The 27,268-nt window shown below is 38.5% G+C and overlaps 1 protein-coding gene and 1 long non-coding RNA gene across 3 annotated transcripts; both read left to right on the forward strand.

Moving 5' to 3' along the window:
* The first annotated feature begins 345 nt into the window (after positions 1–345).
* Positions 346–1,358, forward strand: LOC132159159 (uncharacterized). Its single transcript, XR_009437805.1, has 2 exons — positions 346–480; positions 1,051–1,358. It is a non-coding gene; the product is annotated as an uncharacterized LOC132159159 (long non-coding RNA).
* Positions 1,359–13,410: 12,052 nt separating this feature from the next.
* LOC132159987 (beta-1,3-galactosyltransferase 2-like) lies at positions 13,411–18,073 on the forward strand. 2 transcript variants are annotated; one of them, XM_059569680.1, is made up of 2 exons: positions 13,411–13,709; positions 16,644–18,073. In XM_059569680.1, the coding sequence occupies exons 1-2, from the start codon at positions 13,684–13,686 to the stop codon at positions 17,755–17,757; spliced, it is 1,140 nt and encodes a 379-aa protein (XP_059425663.1). In that variant the 5' UTR covers positions 13,411–13,683; the 3' UTR covers positions 17,758–18,073. The 2 variants fall into 2 exon arrangements, with proteins under 2 accessions (XP_059425663.1, XP_059425664.1); XM_059569681.1 differs by lacking the exon at positions 13,411–13,709 and adding an exon at positions 15,357–15,451.
* Positions 18,074–27,268: the final 9,195 nt, after the last annotated feature.

Here is a 27,268-nt window from a genome sequence, read left to right on the forward strand (position 1 = left end):
CGCAGTGGCTGCCATTTGGGTGTGGAGGGCAGTGGTGATTAATGATTTGAGCTGATTTTCTTATTAACTACTATTATTATCCACTGTCCTTGTACAGTAAAATGACACCGACAATACACACATACAAATAATAGTAGTAACGTTAGTAGTGATAGTAATAATAAATCATCTTAGGGGTCCTCGCTAGGTGGGACCCGATTGTTCAAGCCTTTTTTCTCGCGATCTTTGACACGAGATGAGGTCTGTATTCATTGTTCAGGCGTTTTATCAACTCCATCTGCTATTTCTGCCACATATGAACGGATTTTGCAGGTAGTTAAAACGATCTCAAATCTGACGAAGATTTTTAGTGTACATTACTGTCTCGTGTCCTTCGCTCGGGACAAGTGCATCCGTTGTGCCTTGCGCACAGGCATCGCGATGGCTGCCATCTTAGGGGTCCTCGCTAGGTGGGACCCGATTGTTCAAGATGCATTTTAAGTGAAGAGACGACTCTTTTCTCATGTTTATCTTTTATTTAACATAAAAAAACACATATACTTTTATAATAGCGTTCAGTAAGTGAACAATTATGAATGAAATTAATAGTAAATTGAGGCACAATGAATCAAAGGACATTTTCATTATAGGATAGATTATATATATATATATATATATATATATATATATATATATATGTAAATTTGTATTTTCGTATTGGCCTTTCCAAATAGTGGGGGCAGAAAACAAGCTCTGCTCAAATAAATCACCTGTCTCTTTATTTAAAGCAATGTTTGAATGCAAAATAGACTGAGTTTAACAGATTACATTTACGTCTGTTTGATTGTTTTTATAACAACATACACATAAATCATAACTTGATTTTTGCAAGAATTGTAAACCGATGCTCTACGGTTAACAGTGATTTTTGATGTTTCCTGCTTCTGTTGTATTCCGTTCTGTACGATGTCAAGAAAGTCTTCCAGCATACTGTATATTACAAAGGCAGAGAGGAAAAAAATGTTATTATATTACAGTTCCTAAACATTTTTATATTTTTCTTTACCACAGAAGCTCTGTCCCGAGACGCTCTCGAGTTACGTTGAGACTGATGATTCCACAATCTTCCACAATGGACTTCACATAGGATGAACTGTTTCCAGTTTCAGCAAAAAAGCAAGAATTTATGAATGGATGACTGCACCTTAGCACTCTTCACTGCCACTGCATGCCTCACCTGGGCCACAGAGAAAACAATGTTGCTGCCTGTACATGGCACAATTAACCTCTAACCTTACAGCTGAATCAATGCAGTAACACTGTTAACTACCAATGATATTGTACCAAATGTTCAGACTGAATATACAGAGGAGAACTGGTCCCCAGTGTTTTTGGTTAGTCTGGTTTCTCCAAAGGTTTTTTTACTCCAGTATCGACATCTTACAGATTTTTCTTTATTAACCACCGTTGCCTTAAGCTTGCTTGCTGTCAGTATGACGACTAATGCATTTAGCACCAACTATTAAAACAGTGAGGGTGTTTTTGACCATATAGACACAACAGTATGTCTTTCTGTAAAGATTCTTTGAAAATGTTATGCATTTTGAAAAATGTATAAATGTCTTACATTGATAGTGTGCATATTGCTTGAACATTTATATGTAAAAAAAAATGTGTAGAATTATATTATAATTGCAATTTATAATTAACAATTATAAACTAGCTGTATTTTTAGTTACTTTCAGTGCACAAACAGCCATTATTCGCTTACTATTATTGATTTGTAATAGTACAAGTAACTGTTGTACTATTTTATGTACTGTGTTATATGAGTTAAAGTCAATTACAATTGTAATTTCTGTCATCATAATGAATTTATGTAGTGTGATAATTGCTGTATGATTTTCTTTGAAAACAATAGTTTCTTAAATAATATACAATCAGCAATTGCAATACATGAACTGCTTGTAAGCAAAACCATATATAACAACATAAGTACTTATTACAATATTGAAAATAATGTAAAAAAATTACATGAATTAGGTAGTAATTCAAAATAAATAAAAATCAAAGTGTGTGTGTGTGTGTGTATATATATATATATATATTGTACGTAGGTTCATTTTCTTAATAATTATCTTTCTACTATCCCACAATCTTTTGAATTTGTGGGCTAAACGTGTTTTAGTCATCACAACTGAATTATTATCATTATTATTTTAGAACTGGAAAATATATTCAAAAGCTGTGCTGAGGCGTTCTAGTAACCGAATATTAAAACTAATTACAATGCATTATTTATGAGATGTTGCTAGTTTTATGACATTTAAAAAACATTTTGATCGATTACATTCTGTATGTTGCTTTTACTAAATTATTTTAGCTTGAAACAACAAGCTACCGCAGCTCCGATTAGCCATACAACAAGTTATCCCGACAACAACTTTTGATCAGGCATTTAAAACAGCTACCGCCTTGGTCCTAAGCGGACTCGATTTCGCGGGGGGACTGGATTTCTCACCACACCGGGATCCGAACACCACGCTCCAACAAGAAACAGGACACGCAGACAAGAGCGCACGGCTCGAGCAGTCTCGAAGCCGCGCACTCACATGAAAACAATGACATGAGGAGAGTATCAGGGCTCAGTCACAAAACCATGAATAACACTAGACTGAAGTGACAGAACCCTGACAATAATGTATCAATTATATATTATCATATATTCATAGAGTTGATTATCACAACCAGAGAGTGAGTGATAGAAACAGGGGCGCAACTGTACATTTGCTGAGGGGTATGCAAGATCATGGTTGGCGCCCCCCCCCCCATCCCCCCTCCAACAACCAAAAAAGTATATGTGACACACTAACAACACAGACAATAACTATCTTTTATGCCTTTATTGAACAGAACTCATCAAAGCATTCTTAATGCTGTGAAAAAATTATGTGATCTTTGTGACTGTTGTTTTTACTAGGATGATGGACTACATTTGTGGACAACAAAAAAATAAATAAACTATGAGCTTTTCCTCATGGGGGTCAAAAACATGTCTTTGCAACTGTTACCAGGTACACACACACATAATATAAATACAATTGAAAGAAATTCATAGACAAGTTATATCGCCTCTGGAGTCAATCCAACTATATTTTAAAATAGGCATGTGATGGTGCCAAAATATTTCCATCTATAACTATAAGCATACTTTTTTTTTGTCTAAACACTTTTCAAACTGCTTCAAAGTGTAACAAATATACAATTTAGAAAACAATTTAACTAATAAAAGTAAAATAAATGTAAAAGTACATAAAGTATATTTTAAAAACAGTTGATTACAATAGAAACCATACATTTTATATCACATCTAATTGCACTAATCCCCCCCACCCCCACCTTTTCTCTCTTTATCCTCCCCAATTACAGCACTTTGACATGCCTTGCTTTTGTACTTGCCCATTTTTCAAGTATTTCATCAAATGAAGTTGATCTTGCTAGGTTGTTTTCAATGGAGATGATTGCCAGGTGGGTCAAGCGATCATTGTTCATAGTTGAACGAAGGTATGATTTAATAAGTTTCAGTTTGCTGAAAGATCTTTCAGCAGAGGCAACTGTTAGTGGCATTGTTAGAAACACTCTTAAGGCTACTGTCAAATTTGGAAAGACCTTGTCTAGATTTTCCTGCAAAATAAAGCTCAGCTTGTCAATGGCTTTTTTGTGCCCTTTGAGAATTCGGCTTGCAGGGTAGATTTCCTGAATTATGTCTCTTGAAATGTCACTTGATGTTAGTGCATACCTCGTTACAGATTCCTCCAGTTCATCTTTTGTCATGGTTTCCATCTTGATTAAAAAACTAAATTTGTCAGAGACATGGCCAATATTTTTAAACCTATCACCAAGCTCCTGGATAGCTGTGTCAACAATTACATTAAACACCCTACACCTCAAATGCATCTCAGGGTCTTCATCATCACTGTAACTGTTGGTTTCATCATGGAATTTTTTTTGTTTGCGGAGGCGTTTTCTCCTGAACTCTGTGCTTGCATTCAATTCAGTTGCCATTCTGCGTGCTATGGACATGGATTTTTGAAATCCCTCCTCTCTGTACTGAACCAAGAACTCTTTCAGAGAATTGACCAGCATAATGGCTGTGTCCAAAGAAACATCTGCTGCTTGTAGTGCCTTGCTTACATGTGTGATCTCAGCCAAAATGTCATACCAAATTGACAAACACACAAGAAATTCCATGCGCACAATTTCTTCAGAGAGTGATTTAGCCTCTGATGCAATTTTACCATCTTTAGACACTTTTTCAAGCTTTTCCAAGGCATCAAGAGCTCCCCCAAGCTGAAAGCGCAAGGCTTTAACAGAATCCAGTTTTGCCTCCCACCTGGTGTCACTCAGTGGCTTCAGTGTAATTTCCAGAAATTCTTTTAGGATGTCCCATCTCTTGACTGATGAAGAGAAGATTGTATACAATCTCTGAAGAGTGCCAAAGAAAGTTAAACATTCTCTGTTAGAGGATGCTGCATCACACAAAAGCAGATTAAGGCTGTGGCTACAACAAGGAATGAATAATGCCTCTGGGTTTTTGTCTAGAATCAAAGCTTGGACCCCTTTCTTAATCCCGCTCATATTGGATCCATTGTCATAACTCTGTCCTCGACAATTCCTTAACTCCAATCCTAAATTCTTCTCAATCACTTCAATCAGTTTCTCTGCTAGGCCCTGACCAGTTGTGTCCTTCACAGCAGTGAAACCAACAAATGATTCCTGCACACTTGCTTTTTTACCTTCATCTGTGTGGACATATCTTATTATAACAGAGGCCTGCTCCTGTTTCGAAATGTCAGGAGTGCAGTCAAATTCAACAGCAAAATATTTTGCTGCTTTAATGCGTGTACAGATTTTGCTGACAATGCATGCAGATATAGACTGCAAAAACTCATTTTGAGTACACCACGACAGGTAAGATGTTACTTTTTTGGAAGATGTTTCTCTTAGATGCTCTGCCATTGTAACATCATAACGTGCAAGCAGCTCAATTAAGCCAAGGAAATTGCCATTTTTAGCGTTCCCTAATTGTTCTTTCTTCCCTCTCAGGGGCAAGTTTCTTTCAGCTAAAAAAAGAATGCAGTCAATCACTCTTGTCAATACATTTTTCCAGCGGGACTTTTCTGCTGCAATCACCTTTTGTAATTCACTATCAATTGTTCTTCCTAACTGCAAACGAGTTGCCAATTCTTTCCAAGAAAGGTAAGCATCTATATGATGGTTACTTGTTTCATGATGCTGTAGGGTTTTTGATAGACATTGCCAGTTATTGTATCCCAACACAAGCCGTTTGTCACATGCTTTGACTCCACCAAATAATTTACATGCAAAGCAATATACTTTATTTGATTTCTTGGAATACAACAACCAGTCTCGCTCAACTCTCTCCCCATTTGATAATAAGCGATAACAATAAGCCTTAGAAAAGTGCATGTTACTCTTCTCCGATCTAGGATATGGCCCATCAGGACATTTCAAAGGCCCTTTCTCAGTCAATTGTTGCCTAAAAGTGTCAATAATTTGATGGGGTGCAGGCCAGTCTGATGGGTCCTCTGAGTAAGGTCTTTCCTCTGTTACCTCCTCTGTTGCATCTCTGCATTCTCCTGTTATATCTATCTCCTCTCCTCTGATGTCATTTTGAGGGTGTGGCTCTCCATCTTTCCATGCACTAGATTTTTACAAGACAAACCAATAACTAAGTCTACAACCCTAATCTGTAATGTTCTGTAATTCATAATATCTTGCATGGCCAGTCCTACCTGTTCTCTTGACCTGCTCTCGAGACATTTACTTTCTCTCTGTCCTCTTCATCTGCACGACTGAGAAAACAAAACCGATGTTTCACAAAATGTATACCTCTGCAATACCTTAATCTGCAATGATTCTTGATATTGTCATTTGTCATTGATAAGTCATAAAATCCTATGGTCCATTCCTACCTGTTCTCTTCACCTGCTCTGAACTCATTTTCTATCATTTCTCTGCTGTCCTCCCCATCTTCATGGCTGAGTAAATGGACCAGATATTTATTTTAAAAAATATATAAATATAATAATAATAATTAAAAAAAAAACAATCCCAACAATGTAATGTTTCTTAATGTTGTTTAACGTGGTCATGACATGAGGAATCCAATTTTAGGTAATTGTGTAATGACAAGAGCATTTACATGTCTTTAGAAAGACAGATGCCTGCTTTTCACCCTTGGCCACACTCTCTAGCTCTCTCATTCATAAACAAACCTTTTTCAGTCAGAGACAGGGTGAAAAATGATATTATTTTACAATTTTATGAGTTTTTGGTGCACAAAAACTGTACTTGCATTAGAAGTGTAGCCTACCTCAGAGAACATATAAAAAGTATGTCATGACCAAACCAAACCTAAGTCAAAATATCTTGTGTGACAGTTCCTACCTGCTCATTTGTTTTCTCTCTGTGCTCTTCATCTTCATGGCTGAGTAAATGGACCAGATATTTCACAATATTTATGCCTTAAGTCTGAAATATACATTTAGTCAAAGAATCCTGTGTGGTCTATTCCTACCTGTTCTCTTGACCTGCTTTGCTATTCTCTTTCACCTGCTCTTCATTGTCCTCCTCTCCATCTTCCTTGCTGAGTAAATGTACCATTATGTTACTGTTATATACTACAATGCCAACTTTCAGTAGCCTATGAAACTACTTGCATATATACACAGTGAAATAGGCTAGTGGTTAAAAACTACCAAACATATATTTTTGTGATTAAAACATTAAAGTACTTTCATTTTTAATGAACAGCCATGTTCATGATTTTATTTCCTAATCAGTAAATTACAGATGTAATTTTATACACCGTTATTTTCAAAAGAAAAAAAAAGAAAAAAAAATTGTTCCAAATAAGCACCCCTCTCCGACCATCACAAGCATGTTTTTATTAAAATAGATCTGGATGAGGTAATTTACTCACAAACCGCATCTAATAGATAGTCAAACGTAGAGGAGAAAGTTCAAAATCAAATGAACAGACACAGCTTTAATGCCTGAGTGACAGCGGAGCATTTTATGGTCGCGCGTAGACCACAAAACTCACGAAAACAGCTCCGGTGGAAGACTGGTTGGATCTAAAAGTTACCGAACCGAAGAGTGGTTCATATGACGTTACAGCCTGGTTGTCCAGTCCGGTTCCAGCAGGGCTTTGTCGATTTTATGTTTTATTATTGTGCAGCTTTAGCCCATAGAAAGCCGTGCATCCGTCCCTTGACATAATGGTCTTGTCCGCATTAACAGAGGATGAGACAAAAGGCCCACTAGGTTGTGCTTGGTGATGAGAGGCTCAGCTATCATTTTTGACAGTCTCTTCCTTTTTCTGGAATTTAAATCAAACGCCCATTCACAAACATACCGCAACGGCTTTTTTTATTTATTGAGCAACGGGGATAGCTAATTAACTATGCCCTCACTAACAACAACGTTAAATGTTGATTAACTTCAAGACTTACAGTGATACAAATTATATTTTAAGCTTACCAATCTCTTTTTATCCACTTGGACATTGATGTCCTCATTTTAAGGCATTGTTTCTCATGTTGTTTTTTACGTTTTCTGTTCTGCGCCCCAGAACGCTTCCCTCCTCTGTCCATTTTTGACATGTGACTGTCTGTCACAGAGCAACGGCTCTTTTAAAGTATGTCGAGGATAGTCAGTTGATATCACTTTATATAATAAAATAAAAATTACTCATTACTAATTAATAATGCTAAACAAACATTATATTTTTAACAAACATTATTTTTTAATTATTTTAAACATTTTATTAAATATTTTCAAAGAAATGTTTTGGCACAATGGCGCCCCCCTCCCGTCTGGCGCCCCTATGCGCTGCATACACTGCATACCCCATTTTTGCGCCACTGGATAGAAATAGAAAGATGGAAGGGGAAATTAGAAGTGTGACAAATGCTCTCTAAAAGTGCATGTAGCCTATATATTCTACACAGTAGTAGTGCTGACTCAACCCACTGTCAGTATGTAGATGTGAAACACTTCTCTAGAGAGCAGCAGCAGCTGAGAAAAGGGAAACGCACTGCGATGACTCACAGTGACACAGTTCATTTTCATTTTAATAATTGAATTGTGAGAAACTTTAATCTTATTTCTAATCTTGTCTAAAAATGCCTTAGATCCCAGACAGAATCACATGTGAATCACTTGCTCATTTAAAAAAAGGTTTAGATGGAAAACTAGATTTTTTTTTTGATTTTTTTGTGCACTTCTATCAAATTATATCTACACATCAGATTGTATTTTCTTTCACTGTGCACTATAAGAGTTTAGCTCCGACCTGCTCCAACTCACACCTGCTAGGAAGTTTCTAATCATGAAGAGCTTGATGAGGTGATCAGGTCAGTGAGACTGAAACCAGTCACTTTTAAGTTTAACTCTTTTTCTTTTCTTTTTTTTTAACCACTAGAAATAATTTAAAAAATCATAATGGTCCAGGTACCCCACAGAGTAGACTAGCTTTGCTAGAGTAGCAACCCTTAAAACAAACAAACTTGTCTTCTTTTGAAAATGTAATGCTTCAATCATTTAAATGTAGAATCATGAAAACCAAATGTATATGACTTTTCCAATAAAATATAATGATTAACTATAAAGTCACACCCGCAAACAGATGCTGAACTTACTTCAAATTATCAAACATGAAGAGTTTGGAATGCACCTATAAAGAGGGAAAACTAAGGGTCTTTACATGACACTGTTTTCATCTATTTAAAAAAAACGGTGTATACCTTTTATTCTGTAGGTGCATACCACACACGTCATGTTTGATAATTTGTCAGTTTCTCAAAGTCCCACCCACAGTGCTATCTTTACGACGTCAGGACATACAGTAAATACTTATTCCCTGGTTATCCCCGTGTTGAAACAGCAATGAAGACTCAGCAATGACAAATTGTGTTAGCTCAAGTAGCCTACTTATGTTAACAAACATAAGAAAAATAAAGGTTCCAAAAGAGGGTATGGTTTGTAGCAATACCGTAGAAGAACCCCAAAGAACGCCTCAGTGATCAGTTCTTAAAACAACCTCTTCTTTCTTACTGGAAATAACATTTTAATTACCTAAATAATCTTTTTTTTTATCGCAATAAAGAACCTTTTGAGTAATGGAGAAGATGCACATTATATTATAGAAAACAGGAAAAGCATTTTATCATTCACATATGGCCTCATCTGGTCTCACACATGGTGTGGAGTACAGGTGTTTGTGAGGGACAAACTGTGAAGTGGTTAAAACAAAAAGTAGCAGAGCAGAATATTTTGTACCACCAGAATAAACATCTCAGAAAGTTAATGTGCCAGATTTTTTTGTATTCTTGAACCAGAATTTATGGCTTCGGTGAGGTATATAGTTTCATTTGATTCACCCAAGTGCTTTCAGAGAAACGTGTGAAAAACTGTTTACGATTATAGTAAATTAGCAATTTAATATTAGGTAACAGTTTATCTCAAAATGTAAATAATATTAATAACAATAAATACATTAATTGTATTTGTAAAAGTATTTTAAATGTATAAATCAAAGTAATTTATGGAATGTTCTTCTTATAATTGTTGTGGAAAATGTTTAAGCCCCACCCCCAGAAGGAATGCACAGCTCTGCTTCTTGAGGAAAAAACAGCATGCATCTTTCAGTGGTTCCTTTATATAAGCATATATCATTCTGGCGTGCACGCGTTTGCCGGATTGATTGACTCTAATTGGCTGTCAGTATTTTTGTACCAATAGAGACAATAAATAAATACAATTAGGGCACTCTATTTTGATCGCTACTGTAGACAACGTTTATATTCAAACTATAAACTTTTACCCTAGTACTTTGCATGTTTGTAACAGAAATAACGACACAAAAGACTTTGTAAAGATGTTTCATATATAGCGGATGCAGTGCGAATGCAGATTTGAATTATTTTTTTTGGATCGTACTCAAGCAGTCATTTAGGAATTAGATCATGTGGGTGATTGAATCATGTTCGTTAAATATCCAAATCATAAAACGAGGGCTTCAATACTAGGTTTAGTTAAGGTAAGCGGTAATCTGCCACAGCCAGCAGCACAGACTGCTTTTCATCACAGACAGATGGACTTCTAGCACTTGGAGAATAAATAAAAAATGATAAGACATATTTTATTTGTGAGGTGAATGGTCCCCGTCCCCAAGCCCCCTCTCGCAACGTCACTGTAGCAATATGCATCGTCTCGTATCATATATTTTAAAGGGGTCATATGATGTTCTTTTTTAAAGATCATTATTTGGTGTATTTGGTGTAAGAGAATATATTGACATGCTTTGATGTTCAAAAAACACTTTTTAAATACTGTACATTATTGTAGGTCCTCTATGTGTCGTTTTCTACAAAGTCCCTCCTTCTGACAAGTGCAGTCTGCTCTGATTGGCCAACTGACCCAGTGTATTGTGATTGGCTGAACACCGCAGCAAGAACACCTTTTCCATAATCGTGAGCTTCTTATTTCAAAATAAATGTAAAGACAGTTAATAATGTCCTCAGTTTTACTATCAGTTCAAGACCGAAAGGGGAACAGAGCCGTGTGACAGACACAGAGATAAACCTCATATGTTTGCAAAAGATAAGGCAAGGGCAGTTAAGGGCAAGGGCTCTCTCTCTCTTTCACACACACACACATATACAACGCAAAACTCCGTATTTGAATAGTCAATAGCAAATACTTCAACTAATAAAAAAACATACTTCCAGTAGCTGATTCAGAAGTGCCAGATTGTCGTAGCAAAGTCAGAATTACCTCTTCTCCTAAGTTCACGAAATGGTCGTCCATTAAATGCGTTGCTGTTCTGTGGTAATTAATCTTAAAGATTCCAAAATGCATCTACTTTCAAAAGGACAAATAAAGTGCTTTTGCTTTCTCCTAGATACACACAGCATCTCCATGACATGACTGCTTCAACTCGAACTGCGGTTACTGAAACCAGGCCTTCTTTCTTTGTGTAACATTTTGGCGGCTTTACGCAAATATTTCCACATAGTGATGTAGACATGTGGGGGCGGTTTGTATGAGCCGTTTTAGTGCGTGACAGAGTCTTAACTTTGATAAAGAACATCTCTTTGGGTTTGAGACTTTAGTCTTTGCAACTTTACAGATCTTCTTCATGCACCAAGAGCTTGTAACACTCCAAAGAGAAAGGAAAAATTGAAATCACATCATATGGCCCCTTTAAGCAAACAGACTGAAGATTGAAACTGAGAAAGGGGAGGGAAACTAATGCTGTGTGGGGTGACAAATGAATTTAGAAAAGTGCAAGATTATGAATGTTGCATTTAATTTGTAAATTACATTTAGATGAGCCACTACAGCTTTAAATTTCATGGCATGTACACAAAATTGTACACAAAAAAAGGTTTTCGGTTGCAGAGCAGGCCTTTAAGTATAAATGTGTGAGTGTGACTATGGTTTCTGTTATCTTTATCTAACAGTGTAGATTTCACAGTACAGAGGTGTGAATCCAACTAGAAATATTATTTTGTCAACATTTGAATGCATTAATGCATCAACTGAAAAATAATAAAATATTTTAAACAATTATTACAAATTAAAACAGTTGCTGCCCATGAATCCAAATATAAAAGTAGCTTAATATTAAATTATAGCTGTAAATACTATAAAACATCATGACACAACTGTGTGGGGTGACGAATGAGTTTAGAAAAGTGCAAGATTATGAATGTTGCATGTAATTTTTAAATTACATTTAGATGAGCAACTACAGCTATAAATTTCATGGCATTAATTCAAAATCAGCCTTTAATTATTAAAGGTGTTTTAGATTGTTTTTTTGGAAGTATATGTATTATTTAATCTATCAACGACTGGTGTTATGTTGCAGAGCAGGCCTTTGAGAATAAATGTGTGAGTGTGACTATGGTTTCTGTTATCTTTATCTAACAGTGTAGATTTCACAGTACAGAGGTGTGAATCCAACTAGAAATATTATTTTGTCAACATCTGAATGCATTAATGCATCAACTGAAAAATAATAATAATAAAATATTTTAAACAAATATTACAAATTACAACAGTTGTTGCCCATGAATCCAAATATTAAATTATAGCTGTAAATACTATAAAACATCATGACACAACAACACACTCCATATTCAATGTATTATTTAGTATATGGCTTATTCCTAGCCCTATTTCAGACATGAGTGCACCATTTTTAATATATGGATCCATGAATTTATGTGACAATGCAGTTGAATGAGGATAGCAAAGACCACTAAAGGAGGTAGACCGTTTTCATATTTAGCTCTGGAATAGCATTCCTGACCCAGTTCAGGGCTCACACACACTCCAGTTATATCAGATTAGTGATGTGTTTGAAATGTTATGAACAGCAGCTAATGATTCTCTTTGTTCTGTGCTTCATCTCTGGTCTGAAGAGCCTCAATTGTGTGCATAATAGTTCATTAATACATAAATGCCAGCTGTAATTAAAACTTCTCTGTGTGTTTAATTTAATTAAAAAAATTTTTTTGAGCATATGGATTTTGGATATTTAAAAAAAAAAAAAAGCAATGTTATGCAGTCATTTTTCCTGCATGTGGCCCAAAGACAAATCTAATGCAAATGCGATGTCCAGGGCTGCAATTCCCAAAAGCATCGGAAGCCAGAGTTAATTGTAGCTCCATTGGTTTCAGTGGGTCTACGGTGTATACTTAGGTTAGGGTTAGGGTTATGATACAAAAGCTTATGATGCCTTTTGCCTTCCCTAAGATTTGTTTCATTATTCAGTTTCCCCAAGAGTAAATAAACCTAAAAATACAGGAGTGTTTGCATTCATATTTGCCTAAACACAGCTATTAAATTTAATATTTCGGCTACAAATTAAATAGAATCTTTGAAAATCAACAGTTTTCTAGGTTTTAGACTAAAATGTGACAATATGTCTCTGTTCGGTTATCTAGTTTTTTGAGCTGACTTGGCAGCTGTTTCTGGGTCTTGTACACCTCAGCTGACTTTAAGGAAGTGAAACCATAGAAATTTGGAGATAAGTCAAATGAATACATTCGAATTTCCATATCTATTAAAAAGCTACTCTTTCAAACATATCACTTCTTTCGACATCTGAAAGATCCCGATTCATATTTTAAGGTCGTCAGAAAGTATTATCAAGGAAATGCGGTAAGAAACAACTGTGAACAGGAAGTGTGCTTACTTTGCACAACACATCTCAGACATTTTAACGTTTACGAGAGTTTCAGCCCACCTAGGCAGCGCATAGAAAGGCACTTATCTTGGCATTGTGCAATATCCTGCACAAAGTAGCAGGTTCCTCAGAAAACCTCAGCGGTGGCTACTGCCATAATTAGGCATATTCTTATATTTAATATCATCTTTTAGTTTACTATCAGCTGCCAATAGATATTTAAGATTTATTTATACAAAGGCCAAGTAGAGCTTCCTTCTCTTGTGGATATTTCTATTCCTTTTCTGAGTATTTGTCACCCTTTGGCCCCACCCGGTTAAATGATTAAGAGAAGTAACAAAGAAACTCAGGTAATGTAGGGGAAAACAACTGACTCATTTGCCATTGGTTCCTTCAGATAAGAAGTCAAACACGCAGTAATGGCGATCGAGTGCATACGGAAGAGGTACGTTCAATCCTGTTTTTTTTTTTTAATATGTGGTTTAAACTGTGATTTTTATACAAAGACTCATTCAGTAGAGGAAGTGTTTTCATATTCTGTTTTTAGGCAATTTTATAGTGTTAGACTGTGTTGATATCTTACTGACCGAAAACGTTAGATCAAGTGATCATGTCGGAAATGGTAAATCCAACACCTTTCAGTTCACATTTTGCCTGGTACAAAAAACTGGGTAACACCAAGTACTTTTTGATACCCCAAATGATATTAAAAATCTTTTAATCTGCCTTCTGTGATGTTAGAAACCTTTAAATAAGGATAATCACCTTCTCTGGTGATGGTGAAGACAAATATCCCCTGGAACCACACAATCATAAGTGCAAGAAAGCAAGAGCAAAGAAAGAAAATACATAAAATAATTAGCTGCGTAATAAAAATGAAAATATTTATTATGTGGTTAAATGCTAAATGATATAAATTAATAAAACAAAGATGTTTATGATAAAAGTTTTGATGTTACGTGTTATGAAGTTCCTTTGTTTTTCTTTAGAAAACAGTTTAGCAATATCAGTTAAGCAATATTACCAAATAAAAATCAGTCACTGCAGAGTCTACACAAAATCAGTATGTATCTGGCCAAAAACATACTTGAGTGGAAGTAAAAAAAAGTACAACTTTGTTTTTCTTTAGAAAACAGTTTAGCAATATCAGTTAAGCAATATTACCAAATAGAAATCAGTCACTCAGAGTCTACACAAAATCAGTATGTATCTGGCCAAAAACATACTTGAGTGAAAGTTAAAAAAAAGTACAACTTTAAATTGTTCTCAAGCATTAAAGAAGTAAAGGCAACCTAGCAAAAAAATATTGAACCATATTCTCAATGCAGAGTGAAACTGACAAACAGATAAACAGGAACTAAGAGTTTTAGAAAAAATGCAAGCTATAAAGATGCTGCTTCATAAACTAAACAAATAGAAGATGACAGTAACCCATTTAACCCCTTTTAAATGTCTTCTTATGCTGAACAATATAGCGGTGCAGAATATATATATATATATATATATATATATATATATATATATATATATATATATATATATATATATATATATATATATATATATATGCAAAGATACTATAGTCTTAGTGGAATGTCCACTTCTGAAGCCAGACAACTTGCTTTCAAAGAGGTGGTTCTGTGTGAGAAAGGCAGAAACTTTGCTGAACACAACACCGGTCTGTACTTCTATAAAAGACTTGGGTTGAGGGTATGTTTCTTAAGTAGTGGTACGATACGATGCTTTTTAAATGTTGAGGGAAAAACTCCAGTATGAAGGGATGCGTTAATGATGTGAGTGCAGGTACAGTTGCAGTAGAAATGGCTTGAAGGAGATGAGATGAAATAGGATCAAGTGGACAAGTAGTAGGATGATCAGAAAGCATGAGTTTGGAGACTTCTGCCTTAAAAATTGGAGAGAAGGACGTGAACGTGTATGTTTGCTGGTAAGATGTGCTTAAAAATTTGTGGTGTGGAGAATTGTACACTAAGGGTTGTAATTTTATTAAAGAAGGACGTGGCAAAGTCGTCAGCTGTTAGAGTTGATGAAAGAGGAGGAGGAGAAGGACAAAGGAGGGAGGAAAATGTATCAAAGAGCATGCGAGAGTTGTGACGTGTGATAGTATGTACATTTAGCAGTGGAGACATTATCAGTTAAGGGAGAGAGAAGTGACTGATACACATTAAGGTCAGTATGATTTTTTGATTTGTGCCATACAATTTTAGAAACCCTGAGCTTAGAATGATGTTCACGGAGAACCAAGGGGCAGAAAGGGTAGTACAGGCTGGCCTGGAAGACAAGGGGCAAACAGTGTCTAAACAAGGTGTACTGTAAGAGTGGAGTAGAAAGTATTAGTAGCACCGTTAATGTCAAGAGATGATAACATTGAAGGGAGAGGAAGCGAAGATAAAAGATGACGTGTAGGGGTATGTGTTGTGTCAGGAGGTTTATGAGGTTAAGCGTGAGGAAGTGATCTAAAGTGTGTAGTGGAGTAACTAGCACATGATCAGTGGAGCAGTTTTGTGTCAATAAGGCCCAGCTTGTTACATTTTTCCTTCAGAAATGTAATCTATCACTTTTATTTTTCAGTTTATTAAATTTAAATATTTCTGAATTCAGTTTTGATTTTTCAGTTTTAATATTAATTTAATATCCATTTTAACATTAAGTCATTGAACTCAAGAAACTTCTACAATGTAACAGCAGTTTATTAAATGTTTAACAAAAATTAAATTTTTGTAATGTTAAATTTTTTTTAAATGTAGTTTTATTTTGAACAATTTCTAAAGTAAATGTTTTTGCCATTAATTTTCTGGATTCCATTTGAATGGTTTCATAAAATTTTACTAATCAAAAGCATCTCTAATTAATAGATTTTATTAAAAATATATATTATTTTATACATATTTTTTCAGAAATATTGTGAATTTACATAAAGTAGTAATATAAAGCACTAATATATAAAGGTATAAAATGCACCCTTTAGGAGTAAATAATATACAAAGTTGTACCTCTTGAAAAATGGTACCCCAGTGACAGATTTTGTAAAAAAAATAAATAATAATAATTCTGAGTGCATTTGTATTTATTAATTCAATTTATTTTTCCAATTAATTTAAATGTATTTACTTAAAAACTACACTTCATTTGTTTATTGTCTTTTTAACCTACATTTCACTCTGTCCAGTTTTCATTTCGTTCGTTTCATTTTATGTGCTTTTGTCATTATTATTATTATTATTATTTTTTAAATTGTAATATTTCTGTTTAGCTTAAAATTTAATTTTAATTTTTTTTCTCCAGTTCATTCAGGCTAAATCTAGTCCAGGTCAGATTATTTTGTATTTTAACCTTTCTGTTTCTCTTTCTTTTCCCTCAGGTGCTGCTTGACTCAAGGGAGGGTTTTTATGTGTCATATCAAACCAGGCTTTGTTGCGCTGGTCACAGTGGCATTACTTTTGTCTATTATTGCTTATACTTACAATTTCTCTCTCAGACCAGTCACTTTCCATCTCTCCTGGTTTAACGATGCAAACCAAACTAAATTCTATAAAGTGGTGTCTGAGGGCTTGTCTGGCAAAAGAAATGTCTGGAATTTTTTTACTAAAAAAAGGAATGAAAAGTCTAACACAGAGAAAAAACCCACTGCGTCCATTAAAACAGAAGAAAATTCAATCGACCAATATGTAGCACATCCACGCAACTATCGTTTCATCCTTGATGAACCTGATAAATGTAAGCAGGATCCGTTCTTGGTCTTGATGGTCCCTGTGGCCCCCCATGAGGTCAATGCTCGTAAAGCCATCCGCAGCACATGGGGGAATGAGAGCTCAGTGCAGGGAAAAGCAGTGCTGACTCTGTTCTTGGTGGGTTTGACTGGAGGAGCTGAAACTCAACAGCAGCTGGAGGAAGAGAGTCAACAACACAGAGATTTAGTGCAGAGCAACTTTGTGGACTCCTACTTCAATCTGACCATAAAGACCATGGTGATCATGGACTGGCTGGCCACTCGTTGCCCTCAAGCAGCTTATGCTATGAAGGTTGATTCTGATATGTACATAAACCCGGAGAACCTGATGAGCCTCTTATTGTCACCCAACACACCCAGACAGAACTACATCACAGGGTATTTGATGTGGAACCAGCCTGTCATCAGAGACAAAAACTCTAAATGGTATGTTTCAGAGGAGCTGTACCCCGAATCGAGATACCCCACGTATGTGCTTGGAATGGGATATGTTTTCTCCAATGATCTTCCTCCTAAAATAGTGGAGGCTTCAGAGGCCATAAAGCCCTTTAATATAGAAGACGCATATGTGGGCGCTTGTCTGAAACGGTTGGTCATAAATCCCTCTGGCGCTCCAGATCCTTCTCAGTTTCAGACCTATGTAAATGATCCTAAAAGTACGGACCTTTCCAAACTCATTACAGCAATCGCGGGGTCACCAGAGAAAGTAATAGAGTTCTGGCAAAATGTGAAGGGACACAAATGAACAGATAAACCAGCACACTAGGAAAAGGATTGAGCAAAATGAAGACACAATACATCTTCAATAAATGAATGGCTACGATGCACTCGAAAAGTTGTGATATCAGGAAGGGCTTCAATAGCAAAATCGATTGCTGTGGAATACAGTAGAGGGATAGTACTTTGTTCGTATGAAAGACAATGATAATAAATTATAATGGGACAAGGACATTTGAAAGTGTCCGCAAAGATACATGCACTTATAAATGTGAACACATGTATTGTATGTTTTAAATATATTTAATAAAATAAAAATAAACAGATTTATGGTAGATAATTACTATTATTTGTACATTAACCATGACAAAGTCATGAAAGTTTTTTCTGCATCACTTAAAATGAAAATACCTGGCAATTGTAATGTATTATTGTGTTGGCATGTATTGGTAGCCTAACGTAACATACATCAAGTATTTTAAGTTACCTTTATTTGGGGGCGTTTCTCAGTAACTACATCCAGCGCTACTGCCGTTATGCTACAGCAGACCGACTGAGAATGGAAGTCGTTATTACTGTAATCATTGTTGGGGAAAGATACTTTTAAAAGTAGTGCATTACAATATTGCGTTACTCCCTAAAAAAGTAACTAATAAACTTAAGTGCGTTACTCAATTACTTTTTGGAGGAGGCAGGCTTTGAGAAGTGATTTACTGGGAGGATGGGATATGCTTTCAAAGTTAGCTTGCTATAGTTAGCCTCTCTGAAATCGCCTACTTTTACTCTAAAAAGGCTATTAAAATTCTACATGAACATGCAACATACACATTTAAATATAAATGTTGTATATAATGTTTAAAATGATGTGTGTTTGGATATTGTTACATTTTGTTGTGTTGCATATTATTAACTTATTTTAATTAAAAATAACTTACTTAATAACTTATTTATTAACATTAAATTGTAAGCATTTTTTTCACCTTACAATTTTAAATATAGGCTGTGCCTCCGTTGCCTCTCCTGATGAGCAGTTAGGGAGTTTGTTATAATTTGTTCAGTAACAAGAGCTGACGAGGAGATTTGAGGGTTTCTATTTTTATTCTTTCTTATTATTTTCATGTCTTGAATGTGAATTTCTTTATTTCAACACTGCAAACCATAAAATATTACAATAAAATGAAAATAAATAAATGAACTTCAGGCCGCTACAATTTATTGAGCGCCCCCACTATTACCAGTTATATATATGTATATATATATACCAGTTATATATATATATATATATAGGGGTGTAACAGTACGTGTATTCGTACCGGACCGTTTCAGTACAGGGCTTTCGGTATGGTGCACGTGTGTACCGAATGACCGAGTGCAATATTTTGTACGCGGAACGTAGTTACATTTTCGTGTTTCCAAACGAACATATTAAGTGGCGCAAATCCCGCCCTGCAGCTGATTCTAAGGCTGGTGACACTCTGGCTGCGTGGCGTGAGCGACGAGCGTGGCGTTTCTTCTGCGTGTCAGTTGCGTGACGGCTGCTTCGAGTTTTCTGTGTCTTTACACACCAGAATCGTGCCTGAAGCGGTGCTGGCGCGCTGCTGCTACTGTAGGTGACATAGAGGGAGGCCGCCGACAGACCAGGATCTTGTCTTCATGACAACAATATCTATACTTCATGTTGAGCATAAATATAAAGCCTAGGCAAAATAGACTATGTTTGACAGGTGCAATATGGCAGTGTGTCACCGGCCTAAGGTTTTCAAAAGGCATCACGTGAGTGTGAACATCACTACAACTAGGAAAAAACGATTGTAATTCAAACGCAGCTCCCGTCAGCATTTAAACAGACCTTTGCTCTTAATTCCGATCGGTCCAACGCAATAACGAAATCTGAGCAGGTCTAAAAACTGAAACTGTTGATGCTGGTAAAGTGATATATATTTTTTTAAATATGAGCAGGCATACAAGCTGGGATTGGTAATGCTGCACTGTAATCATAGTTATTTATTTCTATTTTTCATTATATTTTATTATATGATATTGGTTTGAGACTGAGAGTATTTTATTAGTGGAGAACTTTGCAGCAGTATTTTATTTCTTATTCTTTTTTTATTTTATTTATATTTTATTAAAAAAGTATTTAAAAAAAAGTGTATACAAATTGTAAAAAAAAGTTTATAGTAATAAACAACCTGCAGTTTAATGTTTGCATTTCTTTCCCTTACTGTACCGAAAATGAACCGAACCGTGACTTTAAAACCGAGGTACGTACCGAACCGTGATTTTTGCGTACTGTATATATATATACATATACAGTACAGACCAAAAGTTTGGACACACCTTCTCATTCAAAGAGTTTTCTTTATTTTCATGACTATGAAAATTGTAGATTCACACTGAAGGCATCAAAACTATGAATTAACACATGTGGAATTATATATGGAATTATATACATAACAAAAAAGTGTGAAACAACTGAAAATATGTCATATTCTAGGTTCTTCAAAGTAGCCACCTTTTGCTTTGATTACTGCTTTGCACACTATTGGCATTCTCTTGATGAGCTTCAAGAGGTAGTCGCCTGAAATGGTCTTCCAACAGTCTTGAAGGAGTTCCCCGAGAGATGCTTAGCACTTGTTGGCCCTTTTGCCTTCTGTCTGCGGTCCAGCTCACCCCTAAACCATCTCGATTGGGTTCAGGAACGGTGACTGTGGAGGCCAGGTCATCTGGCACAGCACCCCATCACTCTCCTTCTTGGTCAAATAGCCCTTGATGCCTTCAGTGTGACTCTACAATTTAAATATGTCATGAAAATAAAGATAACTCTTTGAATGAGAAGGTGTGTCCAAACTTTTGGTCTGTACTGTATATAATGTGTTTTATAAGTAGCTTCTGGACAAATAGATCTTCCACAGGTAATGCTTTTTGGAGTTAGAATGAAAAACCAACTGTGACTGGTGAGCTGTACGTAAATAGCATGGAATGCAGAAAAATGAAAATGTGCTGTTGATTTATTTTATTTAGGTTCTGTATTTTTGTATACTTGTGGATTTGAAATATGACCACCACATCAGTCACTGTCACTGTATATCAACATGACAAGAAATACATCCTCCTAGGTGTCACAGATTGGTCATGCTCACAAATTAGCCAATCCCAATGCACTCCCTCACCTGAGTTCTAATCACCGGCACCTGTACACCATTCCCTCCTCAACTCACCTCCACATAAAAGCATACTGTCACGATCGGTGTTACGGAAAACACAGGAGAGAGAACCAATTGCGAGTACGTCTTTAATAAGGGGGTAATCCAAAGAGAATACACAGTCCAGGCATGAGTCGTAACCAAAAACATCCATCCAAACATAAACCAAACTAAACGAAGACAAGGCAAGGGCAAGAACTGACGGACATGAATTAATATACAACATTAAACAAGGACTCCGTGACTAAGACTCAGACAGACCAGGTATAAATACACAAAAGGATTATGGGGAAACAGGAGACAGGTGGGGAAACAATCAATTAACTAAACAAGGAGGAAGGTGACCAAATAAGGAGACAGGAAGTGATAATATGATAAACACAGTGGGAACTGAGGACACCTAGTGGGAACCCAGGGAACACAACCCAGACACTGTGACAGTACCCCCCTTCTACGGAGTGGCTCCCAGACGCTCCAAGACAGACACAAAACAGAGACCAGGAGGGAGGCGGACAGGTGGAGGCTCAGGGGGAGGGACGGAGGACCAGAAAAGAAAAACATGGGGAACAGGCACCAGAATGTAAACACAACACAGAAAGACCAGGAGGGAGGACGACAGGTGGAGGCTCAGGGGGAGGGACGGAGGGCCAGACTAACAGAAAGGAACAGGGACAGACATTAACACAAAAACAAAAGGAAAAAAACAACATGAAGCCCCCCAGGGCGGAGCAGACGACCACCACACCCTTGTGGTCAAGGCCAGAGTCCTCCAGGGCGGAGCGGAAGACCACCACAACCGTGTAGTCAGGGCAAGCGCCCCCCAGGGCGGAGCAGAAGACCACCATGTCCGTGTGGTCAGAGCAGAAGCCCCCCAGGGCGGAGCAGAGGACCACCACCTCCTCGTGGTCGACGCCAGAGTCCCCCAGGGCGGAGCGGAAGACCACCACAACCGTGTAGTCAGGGCAAGCGCCCCCCAGGGCGGAGCAGAAGACCACCCTGTCCGTGTGGTCAGAGCAGAAGCCCCCCAGGGCGGAGCAGAGGTCCACCACCTCTTCGTGGTCGACGCCAGAGTCCCCCAGGGCGGAGCGGAAGACCACCACAACCGTGTAGTCAGGGCATGCGCCCCCCAGGGCGGAGCAGAAGACCACCATGTCCGTGTGGTCAGAGCGGAAGCCCCCCAGGGCGGAGCAGATGACCACCACGCCCCTGTGGTCGATGCCGGAGTCCAACAGGGCGGAGCAGAAGGCCACCCAGTGACTTGACCTGACTCTGAAAGGTCCACGAGGATCTGACTCGACTCTGGAGGGTCAACTGGAACCTGACTCGACTCTGGAAGGTCAACAGGAACTAGCCCTGACTCTAGACCGGTCTCGGGCACCGCATCGGGAGTGGCCTCGGGCACCGCATCGGGAACGGGCACCGCCTCGGCCTCCGGAACCGCATCGGGCACCGCCTCGACCTCCGGAACAGCATCGGGCACCGCCTCGGTCTCCGGAACAGCATCGGGCACCGCCTCGGCCTCCGGAACAGCATCGGGCACCACCTCGGCCTCCGGAACAGCATCGGCCTCCGGAACGGCATCGGGCACCGCCTCGGCCTCCGGAACAACATCGGCCTCCGGAACGGCATCGGGCACCGCCTCGGCCTCCGGAACAGCATCGGGCATCGCCTCGGCCTCCGGAACAGCATCGGGCACCGCCTCGGCCTCCGGCCTCCTGTGGCTCTGGGCTGGCAGCCATCTTGTGCTGTGGCTCTGGACTGGCAGCCCTCTTGTGCTGTGGCTCTGGACTGGCAGCCATCTTGTGCTGTGGCTCTGGACTGGCAGCCATCTTGTGCTGTGGCTCTGGACTGGCAGCCATCTTGTGCTGTGGCTCTGGGCTGGCAGCCATCTTGTGCTGTGGCGCTGGGCTGGCAGCCATCTTGTGCTGTGGCGCTGGGCTGGCAGCCATCTTGTGCTGTGGCACTGGGCTGGCAGCCATCTTGTGCTGTGGCGCTGGGCTGGCAGCCATCTTGTGCTGAGGCGTTGGCTCAGCAGCCATGACGTTGACCGTCTTGGGAATCTCTAGAATCTTGGACAGCGTAGCGAAATAATCCAAGAATGAGTCAGCGGCCTTCTTGGGCGTTGGCGCTGAGCTGGCGGCCATCTTGCACCGTGGCGCTGGACTCGCGGCAATCATTGGCAGTGGCGCCACCGTGGCGGACGTGCGCTTCCTCTCCCCTCTCCGTCCGCCATGGTGAGACGGTGGCTCTGATCTATCCCACACGAGACCCGGGTCGAAGGGAGGCCATGGTTGAGAGTGATGCTGGGTCTCCTCTCGACCACTCCCTCCTCGGCGACCTCCCCTGGTCCCCCAGAAAACCACCAGGCGAGTTCCCTCAAAACCGTCTCTCTCCCGCTCTGTGGCTGGGGATGAGACATAGGCAGACATACCGCTGGTTCTTACTGTGACGGAGTCCTTCTGTCACGATCGGTGTTACGGAAAACACAGGAGAGAGAACCAATTGCGAGTACGTCTTTAATAAGGGGGTAATCCAAAGAGAATACACAGTCCAGGCATGAGTCGTAACCAAAAACATCCATCCAAACATAAACCAAACCAAACGAAGACAAGGCAAGGGCAAGAACTGACGGACATGAATTAATATACAACATTAAACAAGGACTCCGTGACTAAGACTCAGACAGACCAGGTATAAATACACAAAAGGATTATGGGGAAACAGGAGACAGGTGGGGAAACAATCAATTAACTAAACAAGGAGGAAGGTGACCAAATAAGGAGACAGGAAGTGATAATATGATAAACACCGTGGGAACTGAGGACACCTAGTGGGAACCCAGGGAACACAACCCAGACACTGTGACACATACACCTCTGTCACACTCACCATCCGATCTTGTAGCTGCATAACGGAACCTACCCAGTTGTAAAGCTACTTGCACCAATTCTATACAAACCTTGCTACTTACCTGTCATTGATTCCTCTCCTAGGTCCCAGTGTCTCTCCAGTGTTTCTCCAGCATCTCTCCCGTGTGTCTCCAGCGCTCCATCCTCCAAGTTTCCCCTCCTGTGTGAACCCTGAGGTGTGTGAAACGTATCTGTTCCCCCTGGTCACCCCACCAACGGCTCTGGATTCCCCCATCCCGTTTGTCCTACAATTTCTCCCATACTCTCCATTTCTACATCAAATAAACTAACCTACTCTTACCTTCTTGTCCCAGTGTCCGTTTGTTACACTAGGCAGTTATATCCCAAAAATACCATCTGAACAGGTGAGTAACATATGTGCAGCTTTTGTTCTGATTAAATAAACACATAAATGTGAATATAAAGAACTTACTTAATGAGCAGTTATGTTTTTATTACCTTAGATTGAGCTATTTATATCTACATACACCGCGGGTCCTCTACATGGAAGTCGCCACCATGTTTCTACAGTAACCCTAAATGAACAAACTGCACCTCAAAACTGAACAAACTGAACATTCCACCTCACATACAACACTCCGTCCCCAGATTTTTCCCTACTTTCAATTACCTCTTTTATTTCTTTTCTCAATGGCGTTAAGGGTCCATCAAAGGCTATCTGAGTGAAGTCCAGTTTTTCCACAAACTGATGTTCAGCACTCCCTCACCTGAAATAGGCAATTCACAAATCTCCCTCCTGATCAAAGGGATCCAGTGATCCCAGCCCACTAATCCTGACACTAGACAACCCATAATGTTAGATATCCTCCCAAAATGTATCTGAACAAATACCAAGCCCCTCAGTATAGCCAACACACTCGATGCCAGTTTTCTTAGATGCTCGGAGCTCACGATTTCTTCTAAATTCAAATAAAAAATCAACCCGACTGTATCAGACCTAACCTTACTTGACAACAAAACAATTTATTTTCTTAATCAAACAAAATAAGACAGACAAGCCAAAAACGGTAATTTTATCTACATTTTCAATCTCCCTTCTCCAATCCAATCTTACCAATCATTCTTAGAATACCTCTGCCTTAGGAATTCTCAGGTAAATTCCTGCACGAACCACTATTCGTAGACGACTCCAAAAAAGCAGTCACTCGATTCTGGTTCCAAAAACACCTCAATTGCAAACCTCCTGCAATTGTCGGCATCTCAGCAAAGAATTTCTTCACCCATTCTTTTCACATCGGGGCAGCAACTTCAGCAGCCCAAAAAGGCCTCTCCAAGCAGCAGATCCAAACTCTTGAAAGATGGTCTTCAGAAGCGTACCAAAGCTATACGGGCTGCCCCTTCTAACCCCTGGTTAAAGCTCAGGCCAGCCGAGAGAAAATGGTGCAATTCAAAAGATCCGTCAGACCTGAGGATGTATCAGTCTTTGCTTACATCTTTCTCTAATGAAGTCCATACTGCCAAATCGTCATACTTCCACAACAAAATCAACAGTGCTCCAGACACACGTAATCTCTTCAAAACATTAAATTCTCTCACCTGTCCCCCTCCACCACCTCCCACCACTTCTATAACAGCTGATGATTTTGCTATATTCAAGTCAAGTCAAGTCAAGTCATTTTATTTGTATAGCACATTTAACCGAACAACAGTTGACCCAAAGTGCTTTACAGGTTAAAACAGGGAAGGCAGAAACAATATGCCTTGACAATACATAAAAATTAGTACAAGACTCCTTGAATACACTTAAATAATTGAATAAAACATAAACATAAATATAAGGCTATAGAACATAACATATCAAAAAAAAAAAATAAATAAATAAAAAATTGTTTTAAAGAGAATTAAAAGCAAGAGAGTAAAAGTATGTTTTTAGGTTTGTCTTAAAACTGGCAATTGTATTACAGGACTTAATATGAAGTGGGAGGGAGTTCCAGAGTTTAGGAGCTATTACAGAAAAAGCTCTGTCCCCTCTGGTTTTAAGACGTGTCTTGGGGATAGCAAGTAGCTGTTGGGTTGTAGACCTGAGTGGTCGGGCGGCAGAGTAAGTAGACAAAAGCTCAGAAATATACAAAGGGGCTTGACCTTGTAGAGCTTTAAAAACAAAAAGTAAGATTTTAAAATCGATTCTGAATTTCACTGGTAACCAGTGGAGCTCAGCCAAAACTGGGGTTATGTGCTCACACTTTTTGGTGCCTGTGAGGAGTCTTGCAGCAGCATTCTGGACTAACTGAAGTCTATTTAAATTATGTTTGGTTAGACCTGTGTACAGAGAATTACAGTAGTCTAAGCGTGAGGAAACAAAAGCATGAATTACGGTTTCAAGATCTTTCTTGGATAAAAAGTGCTTAAGCTTAGCTACTGTTCTAAGCTGATAAAAACTACCTTTAACAACAGAGCTAACTTGTTTATTAAAATTAAGAGAACTATCAAAAATGACACCTAGATTTCTGACCATATTCTGCAAGTTAGATGACCAAGGGCCAAGGGCATTACTCCAGTGTTTTGAAGTGGTGGGGGATCCAAATAAAAAAGGAAATTTTCTGCCATCCATGATTTAATGTCTTCCAAGCAGCTAAAAATTGTTTCGATATCTGAAGTACAACCAGGGGAAATGGGTAAATACAATAATGTATCATCGGCATAGCAATGGTATCTTAAGTTGTGCTTTTCAAGAATGGAGCCAAGGGGCAGCATGTATAGGGAGAATAACAGGGGACCAAGAACTGATCCTTGAGGGACACCATATTTAATATCCACTGGAGGGGATGATTTATCACCCAGTTTAACAGAGAATGTTCTCTCTGTCAGGTATGATTTAAACCAGTGTAAGACAGGGCCCTGTAGTCCGACACTATTTTCCAGGCGATCAATAAGAATACCATGATCAATAGTGTCGAAGGCAGCGCTAAGGTCAAAGAGGATAAGTAATGCACTTGATCCAGAGTCAATGGTAAGAAGAATGTCATTATACACTTTAAGTAGTGCGGATTCTGTGCTGTGTAGAGCTCTGAAACCAGATTGGAATTTATCCAATATGTTAAAATTAGTCAAGAAAGAGGAGATCTGCTTGAAAACAGCTTTTTCCAGGATTTTTGAAATAAATGATAATTTAGAAATAGGTCTGAAATTTCCAGGATCATTAGGGTCAAGATTGTTTTTTTTTCAATAGTGGTTGTACTACTGCATGCTTAAAACCAGATGGAACAACACCAGTGTGTAAGGAACAGTTTACTATAGCTAACACTATTGGAGAAAGGACATCAAAGACCTCTTTAAAGAGACGAGAGGGAATAATATCAGAAGGGCAGCAAGAAGGCTTAAGATGAGAAACTATCTCAGACAACTCAGGGGAAGACAGAGGAGTGAAATGCTGGAGAAAGCTGGTAGGAATGCAAGATGTAAC

The sequence above is a fragment of the Carassius carassius genome, chromosome 16, assembly GCF_963082965.1.
Source record: "Carassius carassius chromosome 16, fCarCar2.1, whole genome shotgun sequence".
Classification (NCBI taxonomy): Eukaryota; Metazoa; Chordata; class Actinopteri; order Cypriniformes; family Cyprinidae; genus Carassius; species Carassius carassius.

Excerpts from the sequence above, each read along its gene's own strand:
- LOC132159987 (XM_059569680.1), top strand. The coding sequence starts at position 13,684 with ATGGCGATCGAGTGCATACGGAAGAG. Across the intron at positions 13,710-16,643 it reads ATCGAGTGCATACGGAAGAG|GTGCTGCTTGACTCAAGGGA; the intron begins GTACGTTCAATC and ends CTTTTCCCTCAG.